Source organism: Cucurbita pepo, chromosome LG06 (assembly GCF_002806865.2).
Source record: "Cucurbita pepo subsp. pepo cultivar mu-cu-16 chromosome LG06, ASM280686v2, whole genome shotgun sequence".
Classification (NCBI taxonomy): Eukaryota; Viridiplantae; Streptophyta; class Magnoliopsida; order Cucurbitales; family Cucurbitaceae; genus Cucurbita; species Cucurbita pepo.
The window spans coordinates 2,739,249-2,765,608 of NC_036643.1; the positions used below are offsets into that span (position 1 = coordinate 2,739,249).

The following is a 26,360-nucleotide window of genomic DNA, read 5'->3' on the forward strand; positions in this document are numbered from 1 at the left end:
CACTCAATGGTTCGACCTCTCAGGTCAACCGGGGGAAGACCATTTGGTCGACTCCCTAAGCTTCTTAAATTTATCGGTCTAATAAGTTCAATTTTACGTCTAATAAGTTCATTCTTACTAGACGGATTGAAAACCCATGCTAAAAATGGGTGTTAGTTTTAAATGCATGGGTGAAGGATAAATGAATGGAAGGGGGATTGGAAGACAGAAATGATAGTGAAGAGAGAGCGATCATCATATTGTCATATCAAATTGGTGTTAAAAGTTGGCTGCAAAGCAGCTGATGGATGAGATACAGACAAACATTTTGTCTCCACCTCCAAATCCAGTTGAGTTGCAGAAAGAGGAGGCCTTAATAACAAGCCCTGTAGATAAAATATTTCTCCCAAAAATGAATTTGGGTAGAAAATTCATGAAAACAATATTGAATCATGAGAAACACTGTCGGAGTATCAAAGCTCCCAGGGAGGAAACGAAGAAAATAATTAGAAATCTTTGTTTCTCAATATGGTGCCATGTAGTATCTTCCTCCACCCACATCTTCATCTGTAACTCCCTTCCTGGATGCTGTTTTTCGACTGCAACATCACTGGGAAGATCGATTCCTTTCGTAGGTAATCGTCTCGGGCAATTGGCCGTCGTCGTCGTCGTCCTCGTTGTCGTCCTCCTCGTCGTCGTTGTCCTCGGTGAGGATTCTGACCCGATCATGCTGCAAATGATGTACCAAATTGATGGAGTCTAGACGCATGAATACCTGAACCAGGGAAAGACGTATTTGAGGAATGTGCTTACCCTTACCTCCAATCAACAAGAACAAACGAACGAAGCTCACAGTTGGCAAACCTGCATAAAAAAGTGAGTCTGCTTCAAATGAGAACAACAAAATCGAATTTCGATCGTTAATATAAAATGTAGTACACGTTAAACAGCACGAACACGAATCCTATCGTTATGGTGTGCCAATATATACTCCTCTAAAATCCCCATTTAACATCAATAAACAATGTTGGACCTAATCAGAGTAATGCTTACTGTTTGCAGATTTCATCCTCTATAGAACGATGACAGTCGTTCCCAAACACACTCAACACATGAAATAAGAATCCACAGTGGCTGACAATTGCAATCTCCTTCTCCTTCCGGGTCCAAAGCCTGGTGATCGGAGTAGAAAACCAAAAGATAAAGAAATGAAGACGCTGTCATATTATGATATGCAAGAACAATAAATTCAAGCAGCAAGAACCTATAGGAAGCTGCAACAAGCGCCACATCAACGTTTATCAAATGGAAAGCATTAACATCCAAATAATTTCCCTACTGGAAAACGATATTGCACTAGTTTATTCATGTCAAAGGAATCCAAAATTTGAAGATTACGATAACATGGTCAACCTCTTGACCGCAGAAGAGAACCTGTTATGGTCATTCCAATTCTCATGGCTTCCCCCTGGATACAACAGGAACCTCATATAGTAAACAGCAAATGGGATAAGATATTCCCCCTGGATAACTAACAAAATTATCAGCTGTAACATTATTACTCTATTACATCCCTAGTATCTGCCAGGAGGAGTATCAAATTTTTCGATTCAAGCCAGAAACATGAGTTCATACAGACCATGGACCAGAAGTCTCATAAGTAAGGAAATGTAACGAATCAATCTACTACTACTACTACATATTGACAGACGTGCACTTTATATAAAAGATTCAAGAAGCTCAAAATATCCAAAGAAAAAAAAAATTGAACTTTTAAACCATAATTTGAAGAATGGAAAAAAAAAAAAAAGGATATTGTGATATTCTTGACTAATAGAACATGTCTATCGACCTATTATCAACATTATTGTGTGAATTTGAAGAAATATTCATACCACTAAAATAGAAAAGGAAAACAAGAGAGTCGATAAAGAAGTCGTATTCAGTTAGTGTTTTCTATCTTTTATTTTATTCAGAAGGAAAAATACACAAAACTGACTGGAATGGGGAAATATCACCAACATCTGAAAAAGTGTCTCATTGTCAACATTACTTGTAGTGCTTTAACGCTCCCCTTATTTGTAAGCTTGAAAATTTGTAAAGACCAATAAATGGGAATCAATATTATTGGAAAAATGACATAGGGTTGAAACACAAAAGCATCATGTTAAATTACCACTAAAGCCAACAATTTAAGCTAATAGATCACGAAAAATTTAATTATATCAATACTTTAACACTTGTCAAGTGTAATCTTTGGAGCTACATAAAAGCCTTATCAAGTTCATCCAAAGAAGTTTTTTTTCTTTTTTTTTTTTTGTTAGAAACAATTTCAACGATTCCTGTCTTGCCTGGCAAGCACTCCAGCAGAAAGCTTTTATGAAGTTCATCCAAAGAAGCCTATTCTCCCTTTTAAAAGAATGGCCCTCAACCATGAGATAAAAAACAGGTAGGATCATTGTGGGAGAGCAATGGACAACCCAAACATGTTGAGAATAGTTCCAAAAGAATTGCACAAAATCACATAACAAAAACAAGTGGGCTAATTGGTTATCCTAATTCCCGAGTATCTTTGTCTCCAAGAGAATAATTTGCAAACAGAGCTAACGACACAGACATCTGATGGGCAACGAAAACTAGAAACAAAAAGAACATAGAGATAAGTGAAGTAGACATTTACCATTTAAGAAATTTAAGTCCCCTATCTGCAACTTCATCGTTGGTTTCTCTGATGTCTGAATTCCACAGGATATCTTCATCGTGTTCAATCTAGAAAAAGTAAAGCAATGTTTTCTTTAATAAAAATAAGTTGAATTCTAAAAATAGAGATGAAAAATAGTCACAGAGAAAAGCAACATAATCCAGCAACATGGACAAAACAAATGCAACTTGCCATTGAAAAATCAATTGCAGGGAAAAGAGACCGACATCCCCCAATACTTCGCCTCTTGTCACATGGGTTAACTCCCTGCACAAAGATATAATGATTTGATTAATTTTTTCTTTATGAAAAAAACATCAAGTTTTCATTGATTCAGAAACAAGGGCATCCAAAAAAACACAAAAAAAAAAAAAAGAAATCAACCCAAAACAAAAAGGTGCTCCAATCCAATCAAATGAGAACTAAGAGTAAAGTATTCTCAAAGCTGAAAAATAAACACGCCAAGAAAAATGCAAAAGAAATCCAATTAAATATTTGCATGCAAGGGAAAATAATCATTATCTCACCATTGGTTACATTTCAACTTTGTTGTCAACTTACGTCCTTCTCTAATTAATATATAACGTGAGAGAATTTAAAGAGCATAATTATATGAGAATCAGCTACGAGGCAAAAATCAGAGTTACTCCTTGTCAAAGGAAAGGTTTAAATCCCCAGTAAAATTTAATGTTTGCATGTAAAATTTTGAGAAGTTGGATTTGAATTTGTAAAATATACCAAGTGTTCCCGACAAAGCTCAACTGCCAAAAATGGCGGGCAATTCAAACTTGAAATTGCAGGGCAGTTGCTATTTCCTGCATTCGCCACCATCAATGGAGGAACATTTATGCCATCCGGGCAAACGTCACCACCAAAAGCTCCAACCGCTGTTTGCATAGTCCTACGAGCAACCATGACAGATCAATGAGTATTATGAGGCAAAACTTGAAATTTTAGCATTTGGATAGAGAGAGAGAGAGAGAGAGAGAGAGAGAGAGAGAGAAATTAAAAGATGAAAATGCCCTCTGCATAGTAAAGACACAAGCTCAATCATCCAAAGTGAGAAATAAGCATAAAGAAAAAATTTATAAAATTTACCAAAGATTCATGCTAGTTGACAACTTGTAATTTAGGAGGGGAAAAATGTTTTGACACAATCTCTCGGGAAACACACATAAAAAGTAAGAATAATAAATAAATAAAAGCAGTCCTAAATTATCATGATGTAAATATAGATTTATAGTTCGATGGAAAAGATCTAAGTAAATTATCATGCGTTCAATACAAGAACTCAAAGGACGGGAATCTTTTGATATATCAATTTCCAACAAACTCAAAAAATGTATCAATCCCAATTTGCCTTATTTCAGATTGGCAAAAGCTTGTTATGCTTTGGCTCATACATTTTGGACATGATTATCAACTATATCTCATGAGCTTCCGCACCATCTTCTGAGAGTTCAAGTTAACAAATAAAAAGCTTACCCCCATAACTTATCTCTAAACCAGTTTCTGAAAAACGCATAATCATTTTGAAGATGGGATACCTGAACAAGGGGGATGTGATGACCAACTCAATTCTCTTAGAAAGACCACATGATTGTACATATTTCCGCAGACTGCAAACCTGCTTCAATTCCCAGGAAAAAAAACTCATTATTCGTCAGTTCGTTGGACTTCAGAGAACAATTTGTAGTTTCATTTTTATTCAAGATGATAAACAATGAAATTAGCCAATATGTAATCTTTTTAGAATGCTGGTCAATCGTGATAACAGATTAAGGGCTTACCTGTTTCCATCCTAAAGAGGTAACTTGAGCATCAAAGTAATCAAGAGATGGATATTCGTTCATGTCCCCTGCCACATTATGAAATCCCTGGGTATGCCTCACCTGTAAATTTAATTTTGATAGGGCTTGAATTCTTGCATATACAAACAGTAGATTGAAACTAATGAAAAATAATAACAATAACCATTGAACTTAAATGCAGACCGAATGATGAGTACCAGAAGAGAGAATATTTTGTTACATACCAGATGAATAGTTTTAGTACGGTGAGAAGGATACAAACTTCGACCCGCTGAAGCGTCCATATCTGGAGATCAGAATAATTGCGATCAAGCAAGTGAAAACAAGGCAGCTTTTGAAAAAAAAAAAAAAACAAAAAAAACAAAAAAAAACAAAAAAACGAAGGGATCGCCATGGTTGAAAAAGAAAAACAATAGAAGAAGCTAATAAGACAAGCCAATTAAGCAAAGCAAAATACTGTTCGTTCAAGGCCTCGTTCGCAAAAACAAAAAAATCATGATCTGCCAGACAGATGACAATAAGGAATTTAACACAATCGCAATGATCCATTTCGAGAACCATCAAACACGTTTCTCTCGATAAATCAAACCCCATCATCTAAAAACTAGTACATCCGATCAAAAAAAAAACAACCGAAATAATCGATGAAGATACGCCATGGCGTGAAATTGAGTTGATCTACCAGAAAGGCGGGAAAAGTGCAAATAACAGAGGAAGAAGAAGGACGCGACGAGGCTCTCAGAGGAGGAGGAGAAGGCGAAGAGAGCCGTGTAGCGGTAGAAAATATCTTCGACACAGTTCTAAAAAAACGAGAAACAGAATTAACAATGAGGAAATATAATAATGTTCATCGCTGTTACAAAGGCAACCGAAACAGAGTCCTTAAAGGTCGCACGCGGACAAGAGCGCGCGGATTGAGCCCTTCCAATGAAACCGAAACGCGAAAAGTTCTAAATATAGCATTTGAATTTGCAAAAATTTCTCAGAGTTTTGGAATTTAACAAACGGACGCCATGGCATTAGCTGCTGCTGCTCTGATCGGCCCATGAGACAAGGCGGACATTGAACCATTGATCAACGTTACACCGCGCGCCACGAGCCAATCGTCTTCACCAAACTCGCCGGAGTAGTTTGTTGGTAGTGGATGACCACTGGCTCACGCCTCTCCGTCGATTGCTGTTCGGAAGCCATTTTCGTCCTCCCTCTCAAGGATTACGAGCGAAAATTCGAACATGAGAAGGAAAGACTGTGAATCGCTGTGGTGTTGACACCTGTTCCGCCATTTGACATTTTGGGCTTTTCTCTAAATAAGGCCCATTAAGCATATGGGCTATTTAAGCTTCGGAAGTGTCCAAATAAATGGGCCATTATTTTCGGTTTAGGAGTTATTGGGCCGACATATTTCTCTCGAGGACATTTTTGGAAAATTGGATTATATTTTGAAAAATACGAGGTATTTCATATTTGCGTTTTTTATTTTATATAATTTAAAATTCCATTGATTAAACATCCATTATTTTTCATTTTACATATTTTTAAAGACAAAATCAGAATTATCTAATTTCACATTTTATTATTATAATTTATTTTTGCTTTTAAATTAAAAAATTTTAAAAAGTAATATTTAATTTTGATTCAAATCAGACTGTCATTTTTGCTAATTATTAAGAATATTTAATTATTCTTTTAGCCTCTATGGTTATATATTATTTAATTAATTAAATAATAAATAACACGCAAAAATTAAAAGAAAGTTGCATATGCTATCTACTCCAAAATCTTCGTATCTAAATTGATATCATATTATGGTATTTTAGATCAAGTTGAATAGCATAATGAAAGTATTTCGATTCATAAAATTAATTAAAAAAAAAATCTCTTATTAAAAAATTAGAACGAGTTGAAAGCTTAGATCTCATATTATTATTTGGATCACACAGACATTTCCATAAGATTTTGGACAAATCGTCCCTAAATTAAATTGCTATTAATTAGTACGCAATTTTGTTGGTTTTTGAAGACTAAATTACATTACATGGCCTTCGATCTCGAATAATAATAAAATATTATCCATAAATATAGTTTTATTAATGATTTGAATTATATAAATGAATAAAGAAAAAACCATAATTATTTATCTATTAAAGATAGATAATTTGTTACCAAACATTATATATATATATATATATATATATATTTAAAATAAACTAAAATATGATTTAAAATTTAAAACAAAATGCGTATTTTTTTTGTAGACAATTTGTATGGATTTAAAATGTATTATAATTATTAATTAAATAAACGATTTATTGGGGTTCTATTTTTTTTAATAGAATTTAAATTAGTAAGCAATAGTATATAAATAAATTGACTTTATATGAATTGACCTGTTGTTGTGGATTAGCTGGCATACAAATTTGAAGACCAGATTTAGTGGTTGGAAATTGGAATAAGACAAAATTGACTTAGTTTTGCTGAATTGCTTATGCCAGTATCCAAACAAACTGGTACGAGACAAACTTGAGTTATCTTTAAAACTGAGTCTACCTTACGCCAGTCGCCAAACAACCCTAATTATAGTATCTGATATTCTTGTTGTGTTGGTACGTAATCGTATATACTGCCGCAGGTTTCTTTTTCTTAATCAAATGGAAATTTTATTAATTTCAATTTATTTAATTTGTAACAGACATTTTCATGTCTTAAATACACCTTCAAAATATATATATATATAATAATTATTCATATAATTTTGATATAGATGAAGCGATAATGTAACAGCTCAAGCCTACATGTAGCTGGTATTTGCTAGAGAAAGATTCTCACCCTCTTTGTAAAAAATGTTTCGTTCCTATCTATTCGAGAGGGAACTTTCGCTTTTCTATGGAATAAAATGAGGAAGAAAACGAGTCTCACTCACAAACCCTTTTAAAATAACTCATAGAGGCAACTAACCCAACATGAGAATGTGACTAAAAAAAATACCGAACATTGGCAAGAAGAATACTACTGGAAAGATAGGACTTATAAAGAATGTCTTTAGAGACCAAGATGGTCATGATCCACGTAAAAAAAATGGCAGATAACTAAAAGAGAGAAGAAAAGCTTATCTCGATGCCCATCGAGTTCATATAGGTGTTCTACTCTTGAGAAAGGATTTCTGGATTAAAAGTATAATGCTCGGGACGTACTCGAACCATCATTTATAAGATCCATGTCGGTTGGAGAGGAAAACAAAATATTTTGTCCGTTAAAAAATGTTTTAAAATGGTTAAAAGAAAAAATTAATATTAATAAAAGGAGAGTAATTATGTTAGTCACGGATGGATGTGTTTTCCACATTATGTTGAATAGTAAAAAGAGAAGATGAATAATTCATGAAATCCTTATTGAGTCTGTGACTGTGACTCCGTAAACCAAAGCCATGGCCATGGAAGAGACAGAGCTAATTTTTTTTTTTTTTTTTTTTTTTAATACAAAATTTAAAAAGCACGTGACAGGGAGGAGGGAGGAGGACCATTATTCAATTTATTCACGGGCAGCATCCCAGAACTAACCTAAAAAAAATTAATTAAAAAATAAATAAAAATAAAATAAAAGGAGTGAAGGTTGGTTGGGGTACTGTAGCGCTGAGGTTGGAGGTTAGTGGCGGAAGTCGTCGTGAGGATGGAGGGAAAGAGACAAAGGCGCTAACAGACGAAAATGTAGAGATAGAGAGAGAAAATGGCGGTTTGGGAAGTTGGGCGGAATTACCAGAAACCTCTTGTTTCGATATTGTGTGCTGTGGTAGCTGTTTTTCCCGTGGGACAGACAAGGGAATTAAACAGCTCTGTGTCGGGTGGTGGGAAAATGAAACAACCACGGTTTTCTCTCCCACCGCCGTCCGTGACGTGTCCCTCTCTCTCCTCCCTCTCCTCTCTCTCCCCTTCTGCAAGTCTTCTGCTTGCCTTCTTCCACTTCCGTCCTTTCTTATCTTACTTCATTATATATTAATTTGATTTATATTATATTTTATTATATTTTTAATATTTAATTCATTTATATTTTTTAGATATTTATGAAAATACATATTCATTCTAATTCTATTTCTATTTTTTATTAGTAATTATTGAACAAATTCCTTTTTATTATATTTTTTAAATATTCATTTCAAACCATTTTAATGATAAATTGCATTTTTCTTACCTAACTTTTATTAAAAATATTAAACATCATAATAAATCATAATAAAAAAATATTTTATTAACTTTTTTATTTTATATATATATATATATTTATTTATTTATTTATATAGATATATTCGTGTAATAAGAGCGGATTGGGGTGGGGAGCGGAAAGAAAACAAGGAAGGTAATTCTCGATTTAACTAATGAAAATATTATTTATTTACTCCCTATTTCATTATTCATTGGAACAAAGATTACTGGTCTCGTTTCAAAGAGATTCTTGTAAATTAAACAAACGTCTTAGTGACAATAGTTCATGCAATTTTTTTAATAAAATAATATATTTTTAAACGTAAAATCTTTGTAAAAAAATATATTTATTTTAAATAGTTTAATGATATTAGAGAAATTATAATAAGTAACAGCCAATAATAATAACTTCATCATTTCTCATGAATTATTGAGAATAATATTCCAATAATCATTCAAATTTATTAAAAAAAAATTAAATATGCATCATTAATTAATAATGGGATAAACATATATAATAAAATTGGAAAATAATTTAATATACTCGTTAATCCATGGCCATGTTATATGCGTATATATTAGTATTAATATTTAAATTTGTCGATCAAACTATATTAAATAATTTAAAGAGAGATTTTTCGTTATAGATTACAAGATATCTCTCCATGCGTGTTAGGTTCAAGTTTCAATGCAGTATATATTATTATTATTATTATTATTATGAATTTGACAAAATGAACTTAACTATAAGATATTAATTAAATAAAACATTGAAGGAATAAAATAAATAGGGAATTAGATGGAAGAATTTTGGCTGGATCTCGAGTGTATTGGTCGACGTGTAAAGCCTACGGTTTAATTAATTGGTTTAGTCAGACCGCCATTTTTTTAATTGCTCGCAGTTGAACCAAACCGGGGAACCCTATTTTTCATTATTATTATTTTTTACCAGAATTAGAAATTAAAATTTATTATTTATTAATTAGAACTTAAAAAATTGAATTTGGCATTAATTTTATCTGTGAAGTTTGAAAATTAGAGTCCTTTTTAACACGTGGCAACTTTTTAGGATATGATGTAACATGGAGTTTTAACTTATTATAAAATATATATTAAAAAAATGAATTTCTTCGAATATTAACTCATGACAAGGTTAAAAATAAAAGTTAATAATAATTATAATAAGTAATAAGAAGGTTAGGACATTAATTGAATTTTTTATTTAAAAAAAAAAAAACGTGGATGGCATCCATTTAATTCACGAGACGATAACCAGCTTGCAGCCATGAGTAATTAAAATTTGAAACCGCGTTATGATTAGTTTGGCTTTTTGCTAGAAGTTTGAGAAGTATTGGTAGATATTATGGCCCCACTTTTTTTTTTTTTTCTTATAAATTTTAACTTTTAATTTCCCATTCAATTAACCAAATAACTAATATTTCTACTATTAATTATTATCTAAAACAAGGATAATGGAAAATTAAGTGTTTTTTTATTTCAAAATTTTAGTTAAAATAGCCCAAAACTATTTTTTTTTTTTAAATAATTACTAAAAAAAAGACGGGTATAACTTAAAGATAATTTAATTTTTTTTTTTTTTTTTTACATATAATGGGTTAAATTTCTATGACTAAATTGTTATTTAAAATTTATATAAAATTTTAAATTAAATTATGGACATTTGAGGTGATAATTAATGTAAAAAATAATTGATCGAGTAAAACTATCTTGTTTATAATTTATAGGTTTCAATAAATCTCTAAAATATAATAATTTTAGGTATAATATATATATTTTATTTATAAAATATTATCGATTTATTATAACTTATAGATATTTACTCGAAGTTATATTTAAAAATTAAATTTTTATTAATATGAATATTAATTATCTACGAGGAACTTAATCCTGGAGGTGGGGAGATTTATTCATCTCTACTCCGCTCCATAGACATTTCTACTCACAACCCGTGTGAGATCCCAAGTTAGAGAGAGAAACGAAACATTCCTTATAAACTCATGATCATTCCATAAATTAGTCGATGTAGGACTTCCACCATCCAACGCCTCCCCTTAATCGAGGCTCGACTCCTTTTGAGTCTTAGTCATTTTTGACTACCTTCGAGGAGGGGCTTGGCTATGATAGCATGTAAGACAAACACGACTCTCCACAATGGTATGATATTGTCTACTTTGAGCATAAGTTCTGATGGCCTTTGCTTTGCTTTGGGCTTCCCAAAAGGCCTCATACCAATGCAGTTAGTATTTCTCACTTATAAACCCATCATCATTCCCTAGATTAGTCGACGTGGGACTTCCATCATCCAACAGTTATAACTCTCAGGTCTCCCAATTAACACACTATTTTTATATATATTAAACGTTGAACTCGATCTAGATCTAAGGTTAGAGATAATTAATGGAAGGGTGTCACAAGGACATAAGTAGTAAGAAAAGTGTAGAAAAAAACACGGCCTACCAACTCTATTTGAATATTTGAAAAAATGGGGGAGTGGCAGTAAAGAAACATTTGGAGGCATCTGGATGTGGATGGTATGAGCCAATGAGGCCCCCACCCCCCGCCGCGCCCCATCTTCATTACTGTTCATTTAATATCATTTCTTACTCTCCCGTTTTGTGGCCATACAAATTCTGACACGGTCTTCTGCCACCAAGTATTTGGTCAAAATCATTGATTTGCCTCTATATATTCTCCAACCTTTTATCAACTGAGTGAACAGACACAAAAATGGAGCTCAATGAACACTACTTGTTTGAAGAACTCTTAGCTTTCAAAAGAGAAATCAATTGGGAATTTGCAATGCCCACGGACATTAATGCCTGGAATTTTGATTGCTCTGATTCTATGCCAATGGATGAGCTGAACCTTAGTTACCTTCTTAATGGCCAAGGTCAGTATTCTTTTCCCGCCGATCAGTTTACGGCGGCGGCGGCGGCGGCGGCGGCGAGTACTGGCGATTCGATGAGTTTTGAGGTTTATAATGGGGAATATCCGATTATGAATATGGAAGAGGAGGAGCTTGGAATTCTGGAGGATGAAATTCATAATCTTGAAGTTCAGGCCAATTGTAAAGTGGAAGCTGTTCAATCTCCTGAAGAAATCGTTCCCAACGCCGGCGATTTTGGGCCAAAAGTCGTGAATTCCAATCGGAAGAAGCTTCAGGGGCAGCCGTCGAAGAATCTCATGGCGGAGAGACGGCGGAGGAAGCGCCTCAATGATCGCCTCTCCATGCTCCGATCCATTGTCCCCAAAATCAGCAAGGTTTATTTATTTATTATTATTATTATTATTATTAATTTAATGTTAATAATTACTTAAAAATTAAATTAAAATTGTAATTTAGATGGATCGAACTGCGATTCTCGCGGACGCGATTGAGTACGTGAAGGAACTGGTGGAGAAAATCAAGAATTTGCAGAGGGAAATTGAAGCGGGGAATGATCCGAATAAGTTGGGGATTTTGAGAGATTTAAAAAGGAATGAATATTTGGTGAGAAATTCGGCTAAGGTAATGCGCGATTAATTAGGTTAATTGTAATTATTAATTGTGGTTTAGGTTTTTAATTAGGGTTTTCAAAATTTGCAGTTTAATGTGGAGAGGCGAGCGGGGGAGACTGGGATAGAGATTTGCTGTGCGGCCAAGCCAGGGCTGTTGCTGTCCACTGTCCAAACCCTCGAAGCGTTGGGGCTTGATATTCAGCACTGTGTCATTAGCTGCTTCAATGACTTCGCCATCCAAGCTTCTTGTTCTGANGTAGCTAAATAACCATTCCTGCTTGTTTCTCCTTGCATGTTCTTATATTTTGTTTTGGGATTGTATTTACGTGTGATCAAATAGGGAGAGGAGCAAAGACGTCGTATGAGCACAGAAGAAGTAAAGCAAGCGTTATTTCAAAATACTGGGTACGGAGGAAGATGCCCGTAGAACAAATCTAATTAGATTTGATGTAACAGCCCATGCCCATCACTAACAAATATCGTCTACTTTGAATCGTTATCTATCGTCGTTAGTCTCATAGTTTTAAAACGTATCTGTTAAAGAGAGGTTTCCATACGCTTATAACTCTTATCTCCTGCTAACGTGGAATCTCACAATTCACTCCCTTAGGGGCTAACGTCCTTGATGCTAGTACACCTTTTATACCACTTGGAATCTAAGCTTGTGGGATGTGAAATCGAGAGGAGAGTGAAACATTTCTTATAAGTGTGTGAAAACTTCGAACGAACACCTTTTCAAATCATGAGACTGACGAGATAAGTAACGAGCTAAAGCTGACACTATCTGTTAGCGGTGAGTTTTGGCTGTTACATTGTTTTAATAATAAATGTGTATTCAATTTAACAAATAATTAGCGCCCAAAAAAAAAAAAAGATTATTTTAATATAAAATATTAGAAGTTAGGTTTTTTTTTTTTTATTATTTATAATTATTTATTTATTTCAATTGTACTGTTCGGTGCTTATTTATAAACAGAAAATTGATGTACGGCTGTGATTCGTACACGGAATCACAAAGATTCATTGATCAGCTTTTAGGCATGCTTTTCAAAAGCCAGCTGTAGTCTGCTTTTTTTTCAGAACTTGAATGGGCCTGGGCTTGGAGGCAGAATCGGGCCCGAATTCTCAGTTCTGCTGCGGCCCATTATAATATCAAGGCCCAAGTATATTAATAATATTAAACTCTAATAAAACGCATTTAATTAGTGAATTAAGTACAGGCAAGGAACGACCATCTTCCAAAGGTTGCGGCAATGTGATGATGGTGGCGTGTCTCATCCGACAGGGGACACGTCATCAGACAGTCCAGCAAGGCAAGCATGATGCGAAACCCCATTTTGACAGGGTTTCACTTTGTGCTTTAAAATTCCACTATCTGTTACCCAAATAAAATTTTAAAACCATATCTTATAATATGGACCCCACGCTGTTTTAATATTAATATAAGGTTTTATTTTAATAACATATTGTGTATATAAATAATATCTTAGGAAATAAAGAAATAAAGGATAATGTGTTGTCCTTTATCTCTATCTTGTACTCTCTAGTGGAATGAATTCATGTGAAAAAGACCATAACCTAATTTCTGCTACGGAAATCCACGAGGTTGCCATTACTAATCCACTCTAACTTCCTATAGTGATTAAACATATATGCATTCCCCAGTAACTTTATAAAGTTTTGCTTAACAACACTAGACCTTGTTAGGAATCAGACTCTCTACAATGGTATGATATTGTCTACTTTTGAGCATAAGGCCTCGTCGCTTTGCTTTGGGCTTCCCAAAATGCCTCATGACAGTGGAGATAGTATTCCTCACTTTTAAATCCATGATCTTCCACTAAATTAACCATCCTCAATAGACTCACCCCGAACAGGATGTAGAATCTCTACTTAATTTCGAGATAAGGTAGGGAGCTTTGATAGCTAAATGACATCGAGAAAAAAGATTATATCATTGTCATGTTCCTATTACATGTAGGGCTCACTTTATTTATATGTGTGTATATATATATATATATATATATACGCCATGCAAGATTAAAATTTGGATTTTAGAAATTAAGCACTATATTATGTCCTATTAAGATATTTTGCAATTTTTTTTATTAAAAATTTATTTAAAAAATAAAAATTATATATTACAAATATTTAATATGAATATACTTTTTAAAATACATATATAAAAATATGGAGATTTTTTTTTTGTCTCATTCTCGACAAAAATAAATGAAAATTAAATAAGAGTTAGAGATGAGGAGAGGAAGGTTTACGAGTCCCACCAATAGACGTCTCTAAAAATAGATAAAAATAAATAAATATTTATCTTTTTTTACCTTAATTTTTTAATCTAAGATGAATGGAAAATAACCCATGTGATTAAAAATAAAATTAGAAATCCAAGCTATTTTAAAATGGTATTAAGCAATAAATGGAATCCTTGTGAATAAAAATAAAATATTATTTATTTATTTATTAAAAAAGAAATATGTAATGATTGGGAGTGGGTGAAATTTGAAGGTATTGGAACCTGTAATTAGGTGACAAATTAAAAGCACATGATTAAAGTGATAGGATAGTGTTTGTGTTTCAAAAGACTACTAATTAATTTAAATTAAACACAAATTATTTAAACATTATCATAATTAAACTTACTTGCACCAAAGGTGGTGACAAGAATTAAAGCGGCTCTCTTTTTAAAACAATGCCTTATTGATGGATGTGAAATTATGATAATGTTTTAATTATATATATATATTAAAAATAAATAAACTTTATTAGGTTTTATTTTATGAAATTTTAATTATATTAAAAAAGAGCCCACTTGAGTCCGTACTGTACGTAAATTGAGATTTTTTATTTATTTATTTTTTATTTTTTGTTTGGTTATGTAAAGTGAAGCGGGTCGTTTTCAATTAATACCCATAACCCATTACCCATGCCGATTAAATAAATAAATTAAAATAAAATATTTTTGTGCATAAATTGAATTGTCATCAACAAATCTGCAGAATTTGATCGGAGGAAGATCGAGAGATACAAGAAATGGAATACGATGATCGCGAAGCACAGGATTCCGCCTCTTTGAGTTTTCCAGTTGGTTTGGTTCTTTTGTTGACATTTTTGTTCTGCATGTGTTGTTTCTTTTCTTGTTGTCTTCACTGGGAAAAGCTCCGATCAATTCTCGGCTGTCCCGATCACGCCGACCACCGTCATCCTTCTATTCCGCCGGAAACCCCCGCCTTCTCGCCGCCTGATAAATTCTCCCCAATCCATACGGTGCGTTTTGTTCATTCTACTTCTTGTTTAGCTAGTCCATACGGTGCGTTTTGTTCCGCCGGGGAATTTTTTTATTTTTTTATTTATTTTTTAAACTAAGAATTTAAATATCGAATAAATCTTATTATTAGTTTTTGATGTTTCCTTTATATCTTTTTTTTTTTTTTTCTAAATAAAAGATATGGAAGGAGAATCGGCCGGCAAGCCTGACGGTGTTGATGCCCGGCGACGAGGTTCCGAGGTTTATAGCAATGGCATGTCCGCCGTGTGTGGCGGCGCCGTTGGTAGAAATTGTAATACAGAAACCTTCTCAGAGTATTTCCGTAGCTCTCCCTTCAAATTAATGTCGTTTTTGTTCATATGAATTTGAATATTCCATTATTCCTTTGGAATTTGTAGCAATTTTCAAATATTTCTCTTAATTAACTCCTAATATGTACATGGAGAAATTCTGTTTTTGGAATTTTATTTGATTAATTTATTGATTGAACATTCCATTTTAGTGGCGAACAATTAAATAAAAGTTTTTTTTTTTAATTCCAACATTAAAATCTTTTTCTTTTTTCAGTTTTGTTCGACAAATAAAAATTTATTTTTGTATAATTTTTTTAATAATATATGTTATTATATAATGTGTTTAATATATATATTTTAAAATCTTAAAAGGTGTTTAATAAATATTTAAAAAAGAAGAAAGAAAGTTGGAATGAATGGGCCGTGGTAGGTAGAGAGAAAAAGAAGGCCCATTTTGAATGCGGCCCATTAGTGGAGTTGCGTGGGAATGATGCAAGAGAGCGAAGTGGAAATGGGAAGGAGAAACATCGGAACACGGATAATACTGTCGCACGCGTGGCCTGATGTTGCTGGGTTGTACGTGTACTACGCACGTGCCGTTTTATGCGCATGCTTTTCGAACCGGTTCTTCAGCAGGTTGTCTTCAAAATCATCTTGTCCCCACAATCTCTTCTTCTTTTCTTTTCCTTTTCATTATTCTGCACGCAAAGAATTAGTCTTCCAGTCAATTCACATTTCTTTTTTTAAGACTCTTGAGAATTCTATTAAAACATGATCAATTCCACCAGATTTGGACAAATTTAATGTGAAATCCTACATCCGTTGGAGAGGGGAATGAAACATTTCGGTGTGGAGATTTCTCCCTAATAAATGCATTTTAAAACTTGAGCTCGAAAGGGAAAGCCAAAGAAAACAATATCTACTAGTGGTGAGCTTGAGCGGATACAAATGGTATTAGAGATAGACATCAGGCGGTGTGTCAGTAAGGATGTTGGCCCAAGAGGGGCTGGATTGTGAGGTCCCATATCAATTTGAGCGGAGAATGAAACATTTCTTATAAGGGTGTGAAAACCTCTCCCTAACATATGCGGGACATCAAAGCCCGAGATTATCATTCCTTGTGTCGTGCACGACATGTATGCAATCGTCAACAAAACACTCATTAGGTTTGTCTGTCATAATTCCCAAATTCATACTATATGACTTCTTCCATCAGTATAGATATGAATCTTGCTAGGAAGGAAATGGTCATTCTTGGTACTCAATATGTTGGGGAAATGAAGAAAGACCTCTTAGTTTAATGCATTATCTAATGCCAAAGCGCCATATTCTGTCTATTCAAGATGGAGATGTGGCCCCCTTTCTTCAGGTATGGGTTATTATGACTTCATTGAATCGACTCGAGGGAAAAGGAGTTCGATATCTGGAATGCTATCGAGTTTGGGACTAATAGCCTCCTGGCTTACTCTCTTGGGATGGTTGGATAACCGTTTAATTTTAAAAAACTACGTTTGTGTCCTCACCATTCCTAAGGAACAATTTGANAAAAAAAAAAAAAAAAAAAAAAAAAAAAAAAAAAAACTGAAATTAAGGGGTTGTCAAATGAGGTCTTAACTATGCCATTTTGAGCTTAAATCTTGTGGCAAAATCAGGTGGCTGGAACCGAGGATGGTGTAAACGAGCCACAGGCAACATTCTCAGCCTGGTTTGGAGCAGCATTCATCATGGTTGCACCCGTCCAAGTATGCACCTACGCTAGCTGAACTCATTTTGGTGGTGTCCTAAAACAGACCTTTTTTCTTTCTCCATTCTTCTGCAACGATGGAAGTTGTAACTGGATCAAGTTAGGCTACACAAGGAGGATTATCGACACGATCCACTCGGGATCGCTTTTGGAGGTAAACTACACTACGACTCAAAAACCCAAGAGAGAATAATGGCAAACAGAAGGTGATTAGCTGATGTAGCGACATTTATGAACTGAATCCCAGTAAATATATAGCTACGTGTATGCAGTTGCTTTGTGGGCTGGGAAGTCGAAAGACAACCTCTAAATTACAACACTGGGGAGCTGAAATGTTTATTTTCCAATTGTCGACAAATGTACAAGGTCAAAAGTTTCAGTTTTATGGCCATGACAAGTTTATATACCTGCTAAGATTCACTGGTCGATGTGTTATCTTTGTGCTTGATCATACCAGAATCGACTAGAACTGGAACCTCAGCAGCAAGCCATGGTGCAAGTCCCAAACAAAGAGCGTGAGCTATTCCAAACCTAGGACTGCAAAATAAATCCCAAATCAGGATGGCCATTTCTTTACCCAGTAGGCCTAGATCATGTCAATGACAAGCTGGAAAACAAAGTGCAATGCCCAACAACAGCCCCAAAATGGTAATACTTTGAAGGTTTTGAATCCTCAACGTATTGGTTTAACTAAAAACGACCACATGATTCATGAAAGATAAAGTTTGTTGAGGATTGTTGGGAAAGGAGTCCCACGTCGGCTAATTAAGGAGTTGATCATGAGTTTATAAGTAACAAATACATCTCCATTGGTGTGAGGTCTTTTAGGGAAGCCCAAAGCAAAGCCATGAGAGCTTATGCTCAAAGTGGACAATATCATACCATTGTGGAGAGTCGTGATTCCTAACATGGTATCAGAGCCATACCCTTAACTTAGCCATGTAAAAGAATTCTCAATTGTCGAACAAAGAAGTTGGGACCCCGAAATTGTAGTCAAAAGTGACTCAAGTGTTGAACAAAGACTTTGTTTGAGGGTTCCAGAGAAAGAGTCAAATCTCGATTAAGAGGAGGCTGTTCGAGGGCTCCATAGGCCTCAAGGGAGGCTCTATAGTATACTTTGTTCGAGGGGAGGATTGTTGAAGATTGTTGGAACAGGAGTCCCACATTGGCTATTAAGGAGTTGATCATGAATTTATAAGTTAGAAATACATCTCCATGTAGTATGAGGCCTTTTGGGGAAGCCAACAATGTCATGCGTGGAGAGTCCTCATTTCTAACAAAGTTCCATTGCGAACAAAACTGGTTCCAAAGTAGAATAACTGGGAAATCAGAACCTATGGGTTTTCCATTCAAAATACGACGTTCACTGTTAACAATTTGGAAGAACAGACCCTGTTGGGACACGGATCAAAGGAAGCATGCATTGTGCCTAAAGCTGAGACTGTTTAAACTTCTAATTGAAAACTAACACAAAGTAAAACTTATATAATAGGCCTTTCCTGAAAGTGAGCAGTTCTGAGCAGGCCATCATTCAAAGAAAGACAAGCGAAATTACCAGTTTTTCGCCCAGAGAGGCTTGAAATGAATGGTTAAGCAGATCTTTCCGCCTCTATACATCTGAAATAATTCACAACATCCAGTCAAAATGAGTTCCAAATTTGAACTACGAATAACGTAAATTCTTCAAACAATCGAATTCGATCGAACTCAAACCTTCTGTGTTTTTCCATCGAGCTCCGGCAGCTCGAGCTCTGGCGCGGTGGACGGATACGTGACAGGAATATCGAATTGAAGATCGAATTCATACTTGAGAAGGTTGTGGATGTACCAGCACTTTCCGATCCATCGTGTTCCCTCTGGATTCGCAGCCGATATCCTGAACCAGTCGTTGTCATTTGACTTGTTCATCTGAGTGTACGCGATCAATGCCTTGTACTCCTCCTTCAACCTCTGCGTCCATGGCGCACCATCTCTGGGCCCGGCTTTCGTCGTTAGCAGAGGGATTTGGGTAAGCGTCGACTTGGTATTCGGATCCCAACCCTCCATACTTCTTCTCTGCTAACGCTAACCGAGATTCCGACTTGCGTCGGTTCCTGCAACTCCCTTTTATGGCTCGTGGCCGTCCATTGATTGTTCTGATTCCCAAAGTGGAATGGTACCTTGTGCCTCTTGGAAGTTCACAGAGAGGGCATTTTCGAAATTACAACTGTTAGATGAACACCTTCTCTGTTGTGATATTGTCCGTTTGAACATAAGCTCTCATTTGATTCGGACTCCTCCAAGAGACCTCATATAAACCGAGAGAATATTCTTTTATTATAAATACATGATCATTCCCTAAATTAACGAATATTTTTTTATAATATATGATGATAAAATAATGTGTTTTATAAAACACAATAATAAAATATGAAAAATATCCCTTCCCCTTGGTTTAAAAAATATTTTTTAAAATTTAAAAAGTTCCATTAATATCCTCTCACTTAAAAAAAATAAAAATATATTTATTATGTTATAATTTTTTTTTACTGCGCCCCATTATATTATCTTTATTTTTAATATTGTTTTTAAAAATTCATTAGTATTTTTGAAACTGTCTTAAAATTAAAAGATTAGAAGTATTTTTTAAGTTTTTAAAAAGTTACACGGTAAAAAAGTAGAATAGAAATAAATTATTTATTATTTTTCTTGAAAAAGTAAGATATTTTTTAATTTTTTAAAAAATTTAAAATTATTTTTGAAACTTTTTAAAAAATTTTAAAATGGGAGAGATTTTTATTAATTTAGTTTTTTTTTTTTTTTTGTAAAAATAAGAAAGAAACCCTAGAATTGATTAAAAAATAATCTGATATAAAAATGTGAAAAGGGGCGTACGTTCAATTTCGCATTGCCATAGCCACGTGATATACATATGCCTGCCCTTCGCGCCAGGCCGTCGTCTCATCTGCTTGCTTAAATTCTCTCACAACCACATCGCTCCGGTTGATTCTCCGTCGGTTTCCTGTTCTTTCCCGGAATAAATTTCCCTGTTCCTTCAAAGCCTCCACACATCCCCATTTAACCTCTCACCATTTTTGTTTCATAGCTAGTTTTTCCTTCTAGGTCTACTATGGCAGGAGTTTTTAGAGAAAGAGCACTGTCTCTCCTCGCCGCCGCTAACAACCACGGCGATTTAACGGTGAAGATTTCATCTTTGAAGCAGGTGAAGGATATCATACTAGCCATCGAGCCATCTTTCGCAGCAGAGCTCTACTCCTACTTGGTCGAGCTTCAGTCTTCCCCCGAGAGCTTACTACGTAAATTGTTAATTGAGTGAGTTCGAAACCCTAAATTTTCATTCTGTTGTATGTATCTTGTATTATTTATGCTTATTATAACATTTCCCCTAGTCCTAGTTCAACGTTAATAAATAGTGAAGCGAGACGATAAGTTTGGTGAAAACTATTTTCCACTACAAGGGAAAATGCACTTTTGTATTGGATATACTGCAGTATCTGCAAAAATATCGGTTAACTTTAAACTGTAATTTTGTCTATTACATATTGTGCTCGTCCATATTACTTGGTAGGTAGTGTATTTATTTACGGCATCAAATTTCGATTAACGATATCAAGCTATGGTCACTGGACTTTAAATAACTCAAACCTTAAGGTTAGGGATGAATTTTCGTTGTCAATATATTATCAGCATTCCACTTTTTTGCCTGTCTTTGATTATGAGAATTGGTCCCAGCCTGTGGATATTAATTTAAATTGGAGAGGAGGTAATATTAGAGGTGTTTGAAATTATTATCTCATATTATGGTACACGTTCAATTGTCATACTGAAAGACAAAAGTTGATTGGTTAGAATAAATTTTAATCTAAAAGTTTGTAGTTTGATGCCGGAACAATTTGAATTTAAATGCTGTGCTCTAAGGAGACTTTGTCCTCGTTCTTCCGGTTCATTTATCGAGCTCCTTTCAAGGAGGGGCATGTGTGTGAACCTGGGAGAATTTCAAAATTCGTGCTCACACTTATTCTCAGTACTTGGAGTTTTGTGTCTCCATCAGTTATTGTTGATTGGGAGATTTATTGTCCTTCTCTCGTGTAACTACCTATTCGACAAAGGGAAATTGTTTCATATTAAAAAAACACACACAGGTTAGGATAAATGTAGTAATTTCAATATATTCTTAATGGGATAGTCGGTTTGTTTATTGTAGATTCATTTTTATTTCTTCTCGATGTGCAGTCAACTTTAGCTCATCTAAATTGTTGACTTTTAGCATATGTGAATTTGTTAGCTGTATCTTGCCTTACTTCTGTCTGAGATCAATATTTATCTCCTTGGCTGGAGAGGAGCAAAAGACTTTTGGGGATTTGGAGTGTTCTTGGAAGGAGGATTGGTCAATTTTAACTTAATGCCTCTGTTTCTAAGTCTTATTATTTTGGATTGGAACCCCCCTTTTGTATAGTTAGCTTTGAGGTTTCTTTTGCTACGCTGTCCTTTTGAAGGCCAATTTTCTTGTTTTTCCTTTTTTCTCGATGAAATCATAGTTTCTTATTTGTATATATACATAAAAACAAAGTCCTTGATCAATTAATACACCTGGTTAAATCAAGTTCATTTTACTTGTACAATTATGTTTGCATTTCAGAGCAACCACATATCTTGTCCACTTGGGCTTCTTTTGTAACTTAAATTCTTCTACTTCTATTCTCAAGCATGTTAGCTGCTGGAAATATTTTTCTTCCATTTATTTATACCTTAACTGCTTTCACTTTACACAAAATCCTCAGGGTGATTGAAGACATTGGATTGAGAGCCATGGAACATTCTCCTCTGTTAATGTCAGTTTTATTGGCATCTTTAAAGGATGAAGACTCTATTGTAGCAGGACAATCAATTACTAGTGGGCAAAAATTATTTTGTGGTGCTTTAAGAGAGATGACATTGCAGGTTTCTCCTTTTGCTTAAAGTTGAAGAAATTTTTGAACTATTGGGCTTACTGAACTTTTAATGCTTGATTTGTTTTTCTTCTGAATTATGTTTAATTTATCTTCCATTGCCTGCCAACATGGTTTGAGAAGGTCAATCAACCGTTATATTTATGTATAATTATTCTTGCCTCTTGTCAATGTCATTAGTATGAAGATATATATGTATGTGTGTGTGTGTGTGTGTGTGTGTAACTTAATTTGTAACATCACAAATTAGATGGTAACTTTTAAATTCCTCAGTTGCATCGACGGGGTAAAGTTGAGAGATGGCTTGAAGAACTGTGGATGAGGATACTGAAGTTTAAAGATGAGGTTTTGGCAATTGCCATAGAGGTATGTAAATGCCCAACTGCCGGTCCTTGAAACTTTCTGCTATTGTTTTTATTTTAAAACGTGGATCTCTCTTTCTTCTTTCTTCTTTCAAACTTCTTGTTGTTACCTTTTATGGGAAAAAGGCTTATAATAATGTCTTGGATTGTCGGATTTAAATGTATGTGTTTGACTTTTAATTTTTTATATTTTTTTCTTCACTCTCTTCTTCCTCTCCGTGTACATGTATGTGTGTGTTGTGTATGCACAAAATCTTAATATATGTTTTTAGGCCATGTTTGTTTCATGAGTTTTGAGATGGGTTTTGGGAAGGATTCAAAAAACCATGTTTGTTTCATGGATGTTTACTTTTTAAAACCTAGGTAAGTATTATCCTTTGATGAAAATATCTCATGAACCATGGAAATTTGTAGTTCTTCTTGGAGAGGAGATTTTTTTTCATTTGAATATGAATAGGAGAGACTAGAGAGAAATTACTCAATAATTACTTTTTGATTAATGTATAAATTAATTTTAGTATAACGATTTTAATTAATTTAAATATTCTTCAAATTGAATCTAATAATCTAAATTAATTTTTTAATAAGAAAAACATATACAATGATTTAATGTATATTATTCTATTTGGAGAGTAAAAAAATGAGCACGTGATATTTGATGGCTTATATATTTTTAATTTGTAATTAAATTTAAAAATAGAGAGTGAAATTTGTAGGTTGATTTTAAATTGTTTAATTTAAGTTCAATGCGCAATGATAAAAGCCATAAGGTAAAGATAAAAGATGAAGAAAAATTAGGTAGAAAATTTATCATTGAAACTTTTGTTTGTATACAATGCATATAATAATTGTATAAATTTGACTTTATTTAGTTATAAGGAAAAAATATTCTAACCAAATTAGATTTTAGACAATTTTTCTAGTCATTTTAAAAAAATGTATTTAGTTCATAAACATATTTTTAAAATCCCAAGAACAAATCCTGCAAGATGAACAGAAACATTTAATTTTCAGTCCTTTATTATTTTGCACATTCAAACACATACATTTAAATCCGAGACATTATTTTTTCTGCCTATCCAAAAATACAAACATTTATCATCCTGAAAATTCAAATACCGGATATTTATTATTTATACCCATGAAACGGTATTTGCGATCCAAATGGGCCCTGTGTCATACTTTTGTTAACTTATTGATTGGTTTACTTCTGAATTAAAAAAAGCTTACGGTGAGTGTTGTGTGTTTAATCTTTCCGGACCACTTCCATGCCTTTCATTTTACTCATTGGAAGTTATACATAATTGAACATTTTTTTGGGATAAGAAATGCTTTACATAATTGATTTAGTTTTCAGTATTTCTTTTTGAAGAATTACCAACTGTTCTGACCTTGAAGCTGCTTAAATGTGATATTGTAGCCTGGTTCTGTCGGGAAGAGGTTGCTGGCTTTGAAATTTTTGGAAACATATGTTCTACTTTTTACATCCGATACAAATGATCCACAAAAAGCTATCTCAGAAGGTATGCATTTAGACATCACGAATGTGTGCCTGCTTTTAAGTTTTTTTTTGCTTCACATTGTAACATTTATCATTTTTTTTAGTCTTTTAGCTTGAAGGTAAATATATGCTTGCATCTTTTTATGGAAGATTGTTTGATTGAAATTTAACTTGATCCTGCGTACAAACAGGAAATGGGGATGTTTTTAACATTTCATGGCTTGCTGGTGGGTTTCCGATATTGGATCCAGTTGTGCTAGCGTCGGAAGCTAATAGGATGCTTGGTATTCTGTTGAATTTGTTGCAGACCAGTTCTGTTGCTGGTACATACACAGTAACAATTGTCAGTAGGTGAGCCCTCTCACTCTTTCTCATATCTGGTTATTTTATTAGTTGATGGCAGTTTGCCATCTTCAATTTATGTTTGGTTGTTCATTGTTGCACATACGATCTCTGTGAGGTTTAGAGAAATTCTGCACGTGTATGAGGAACGACATTGTGATCCAAACGTTTTCATCATTACTACTAACGGTGTATTGTGAATGTCATTTTGGTTTGTCACTGAATTACTTTGCTTAGATGAATATAACTTGTATACTTAATGGTAATTTAAATAACATACTTGTGTATTTAACCTGTGTAGGGCCTTTGCGTTTAATTTTGGGTTAATGATTTCCTCGTATTGTCTGTACTGTTTGTTATTTTCCTTTGTTGCCTGAATGTTTGGGGGTAAATATATAAATATGTTCTGAATCCACATGCCACATATTATGTCAGATCGGTGGAGGCCTCAAAACTTTAGCACATAGCAGTAACCTTTATTTTGTCCTCGTCATTACTATCTTGAAAATTGTGAAGGGACAATTGAAGCCTGGATCAGGTCATTGAACAAGTTCAGCTGCTTGTTTGTGACGTTCAGTGCTGCATGCTGACAAGCTCACTTTAGAGGATTTAGTGGCATTGGATAATACTTCATTGATGATTCAGAAAATGGAGTAGCAATGCTAGATGGTGTTAGACTGCAAAATTGTTTGGGTACTTTGGAGCACCAGTGGCCAGGGATAGGAATGGATAACTGGTGTAATGATTACTTGTGTGAATGGGATGGAAGGTGACCCAGTGCAGTTTATACGTTGTAAACTGTTAACGAAACCATTTATCACAGTTTCCTACGCTCTATATGCATACAGGGAATTACAGCTATTAATTGAATGTGTACTTTTATTTTGACATTGATACACATTTTACTTGAGATAATAAAATATTTCATTTTAACCAGCAATTTCTGACGTTTTAGCAATATGTTATTTTCTACTTTTGTTCTTTATGTTATGCCTGTTTTCTTGGTCAATATGGTTTGGAGTTTTGCTTATTTCTTTTAACCGGCATTTGTTATGTACATCTGCTTACTCATAGCTTATGTGATTCGCTTGTAAGAATTAAGATTGCACTTAGTTTTTTAATTTGTTTGATGCAAGAGCTCATCATTCTGAATCTATTTAGCTATCACATTATAATATATCAAGTACTTAACTTGCATAAGCTACAATATAAACAATCCAGATTCTGAGGGCTTGACTTTTAATTCAATCACATTACTACGACTTTTGTGGTTCAGCTTTTTAAGTAATTTCGGACAGCAGTTACAATCGTCACTTAGAAAATGTTGATCTTGCAGACGGGTGAGGGTGAGCTTATATAGTCTGTTTATCCATTAAATGTGTGAAGTTGAGTCTTGATAGTGGCAGGCTGTAAAGCATCCAAGATTTTGGTTTTATGTGATGGGGAATTAATTCAATAAATTTTTCTTTCATCATAAAGATTTTTGCTGAATTTCATTAATTTCTATAAGAAAAGTTTCATCATTGCAGATATTTTCCTTCATTTCACGTCTTACTTGATCAGCAGTTACTTTCTGCTATCATTCTTAAGGCTCTTAATAGTTTTTTCCTCTTGAAATTGCATATTTCAGACCATAGTTTTTTTTTTTTTTTTTTTTTTTTTTTTTTTTTTTTTTTTTTTTTT

At 33.9% G+C, this 26,360-nt stretch overlaps 4 protein-coding genes and 1 pseudogene across 6 annotated transcripts in view; 3 read left to right on the forward strand and 2 right to left on the reverse strand.

Annotated features, from left to right (window-relative positions):
- Nucleotides 1–214: 214 nt before the first annotated feature.
- Nucleotides 215–5,806, reverse strand: LOC111797058 (annotated as a pseudogene).
- Nucleotides 5,807–11,353: 5,547 nt separating this feature from the next.
- LOC111797342 (transcription factor bHLH93-like) lies at nucleotides 11,354–12,810 on the forward strand. The gene is made up of 4 exons (XM_023680322.1): nucleotides 11,354–11,969; nucleotides 12,052–12,216; nucleotides 12,295–12,462; nucleotides 12,547–12,810. Exons 1-4 carry the CDS (start codon nucleotides 11,436–11,438, stop codon nucleotides 12,631–12,633), a joined length of 954 nt encoding a protein of 317 aa, XP_023536090.1. The 5' UTR covers nucleotides 11,354–11,435; the 3' UTR covers nucleotides 12,634–12,810.
- Nucleotides 12,811–15,172: 2,362 nt separating this feature from the next.
- Nucleotides 15,173–15,982, forward strand: LOC111797482 (uncharacterized protein At5g65660-like). Its single transcript, XM_023680491.1, has 2 exons — nucleotides 15,173–15,485; nucleotides 15,665–15,982. Exons 1-2 carry the CDS (start codon nucleotides 15,252–15,254, stop codon nucleotides 15,827–15,829), a joined length of 399 nt encoding a protein of 132 aa, XP_023536259.1. The 5' UTR covers nucleotides 15,173–15,251; the 3' UTR covers nucleotides 15,830–15,982.
- Nucleotides 15,983–17,331: 1,349 nt separating this feature from the next.
- On the reverse strand, nucleotides 17,332–19,744 carry LOC111796876 (ubiquitin-fold modifier-conjugating enzyme 1-like). 2 transcript variants are annotated; one of them, XM_023679671.1, is made up of 4 exons: nucleotides 19,237–19,666; nucleotides 19,079–19,140; nucleotides 17,931–18,060; nucleotides 17,332–17,592 (listed from the first exon to the last, which is right to left on the reverse strand). In XM_023679671.1, exons 1-3 carry the CDS (start codon nucleotides 19,567–19,569, stop codon nucleotides 17,934–17,936), a joined length of 522 nt encoding a protein of 173 aa, XP_023535439.1. In that variant the 5' UTR covers nucleotides 19,570–19,666; the 3' UTR covers nucleotides 17,332–17,592; nucleotides 17,931–17,933. The 2 variants fall into 2 exon arrangements, with proteins under 2 accessions (XP_023535439.1, XP_023535437.1); XM_023679669.1 differs by lacking the exon at nucleotides 17,332–17,592 and having other exon boundaries at nucleotides 17,731–18,060; nucleotides 19,237–19,744.
- Nucleotides 19,745–20,403: 659 nt separating this feature from the next.
- Nucleotides 20,404–26,360, forward strand: part of LOC111796877 (symplekin-like) — a 19,839-nt gene continuing 13,882 nt past the window's right edge. For both annotated transcript variants that reach the window (XM_023679672.1, XM_023679673.1), the window contains exons 1-5: nucleotides 20,404–20,835; nucleotides 22,305–22,464; nucleotides 22,746–22,838; nucleotides 24,255–24,357; nucleotides 24,527–24,686. In XM_023679672.1, the coding sequence (XP_023535440.1) occupies nucleotides 20,633–20,835; nucleotides 22,305–22,464; nucleotides 22,746–22,838; nucleotides 24,255–24,357; nucleotides 24,527–24,686 (719 nt within the window). In that variant the 5' untranslated portion in view covers nucleotides 20,404–20,632. The remainder of the gene's footprint in view (nucleotides 20,836–22,304; nucleotides 22,465–22,745; nucleotides 22,839–24,254; nucleotides 24,358–24,526; nucleotides 24,687–26,360) is intronic.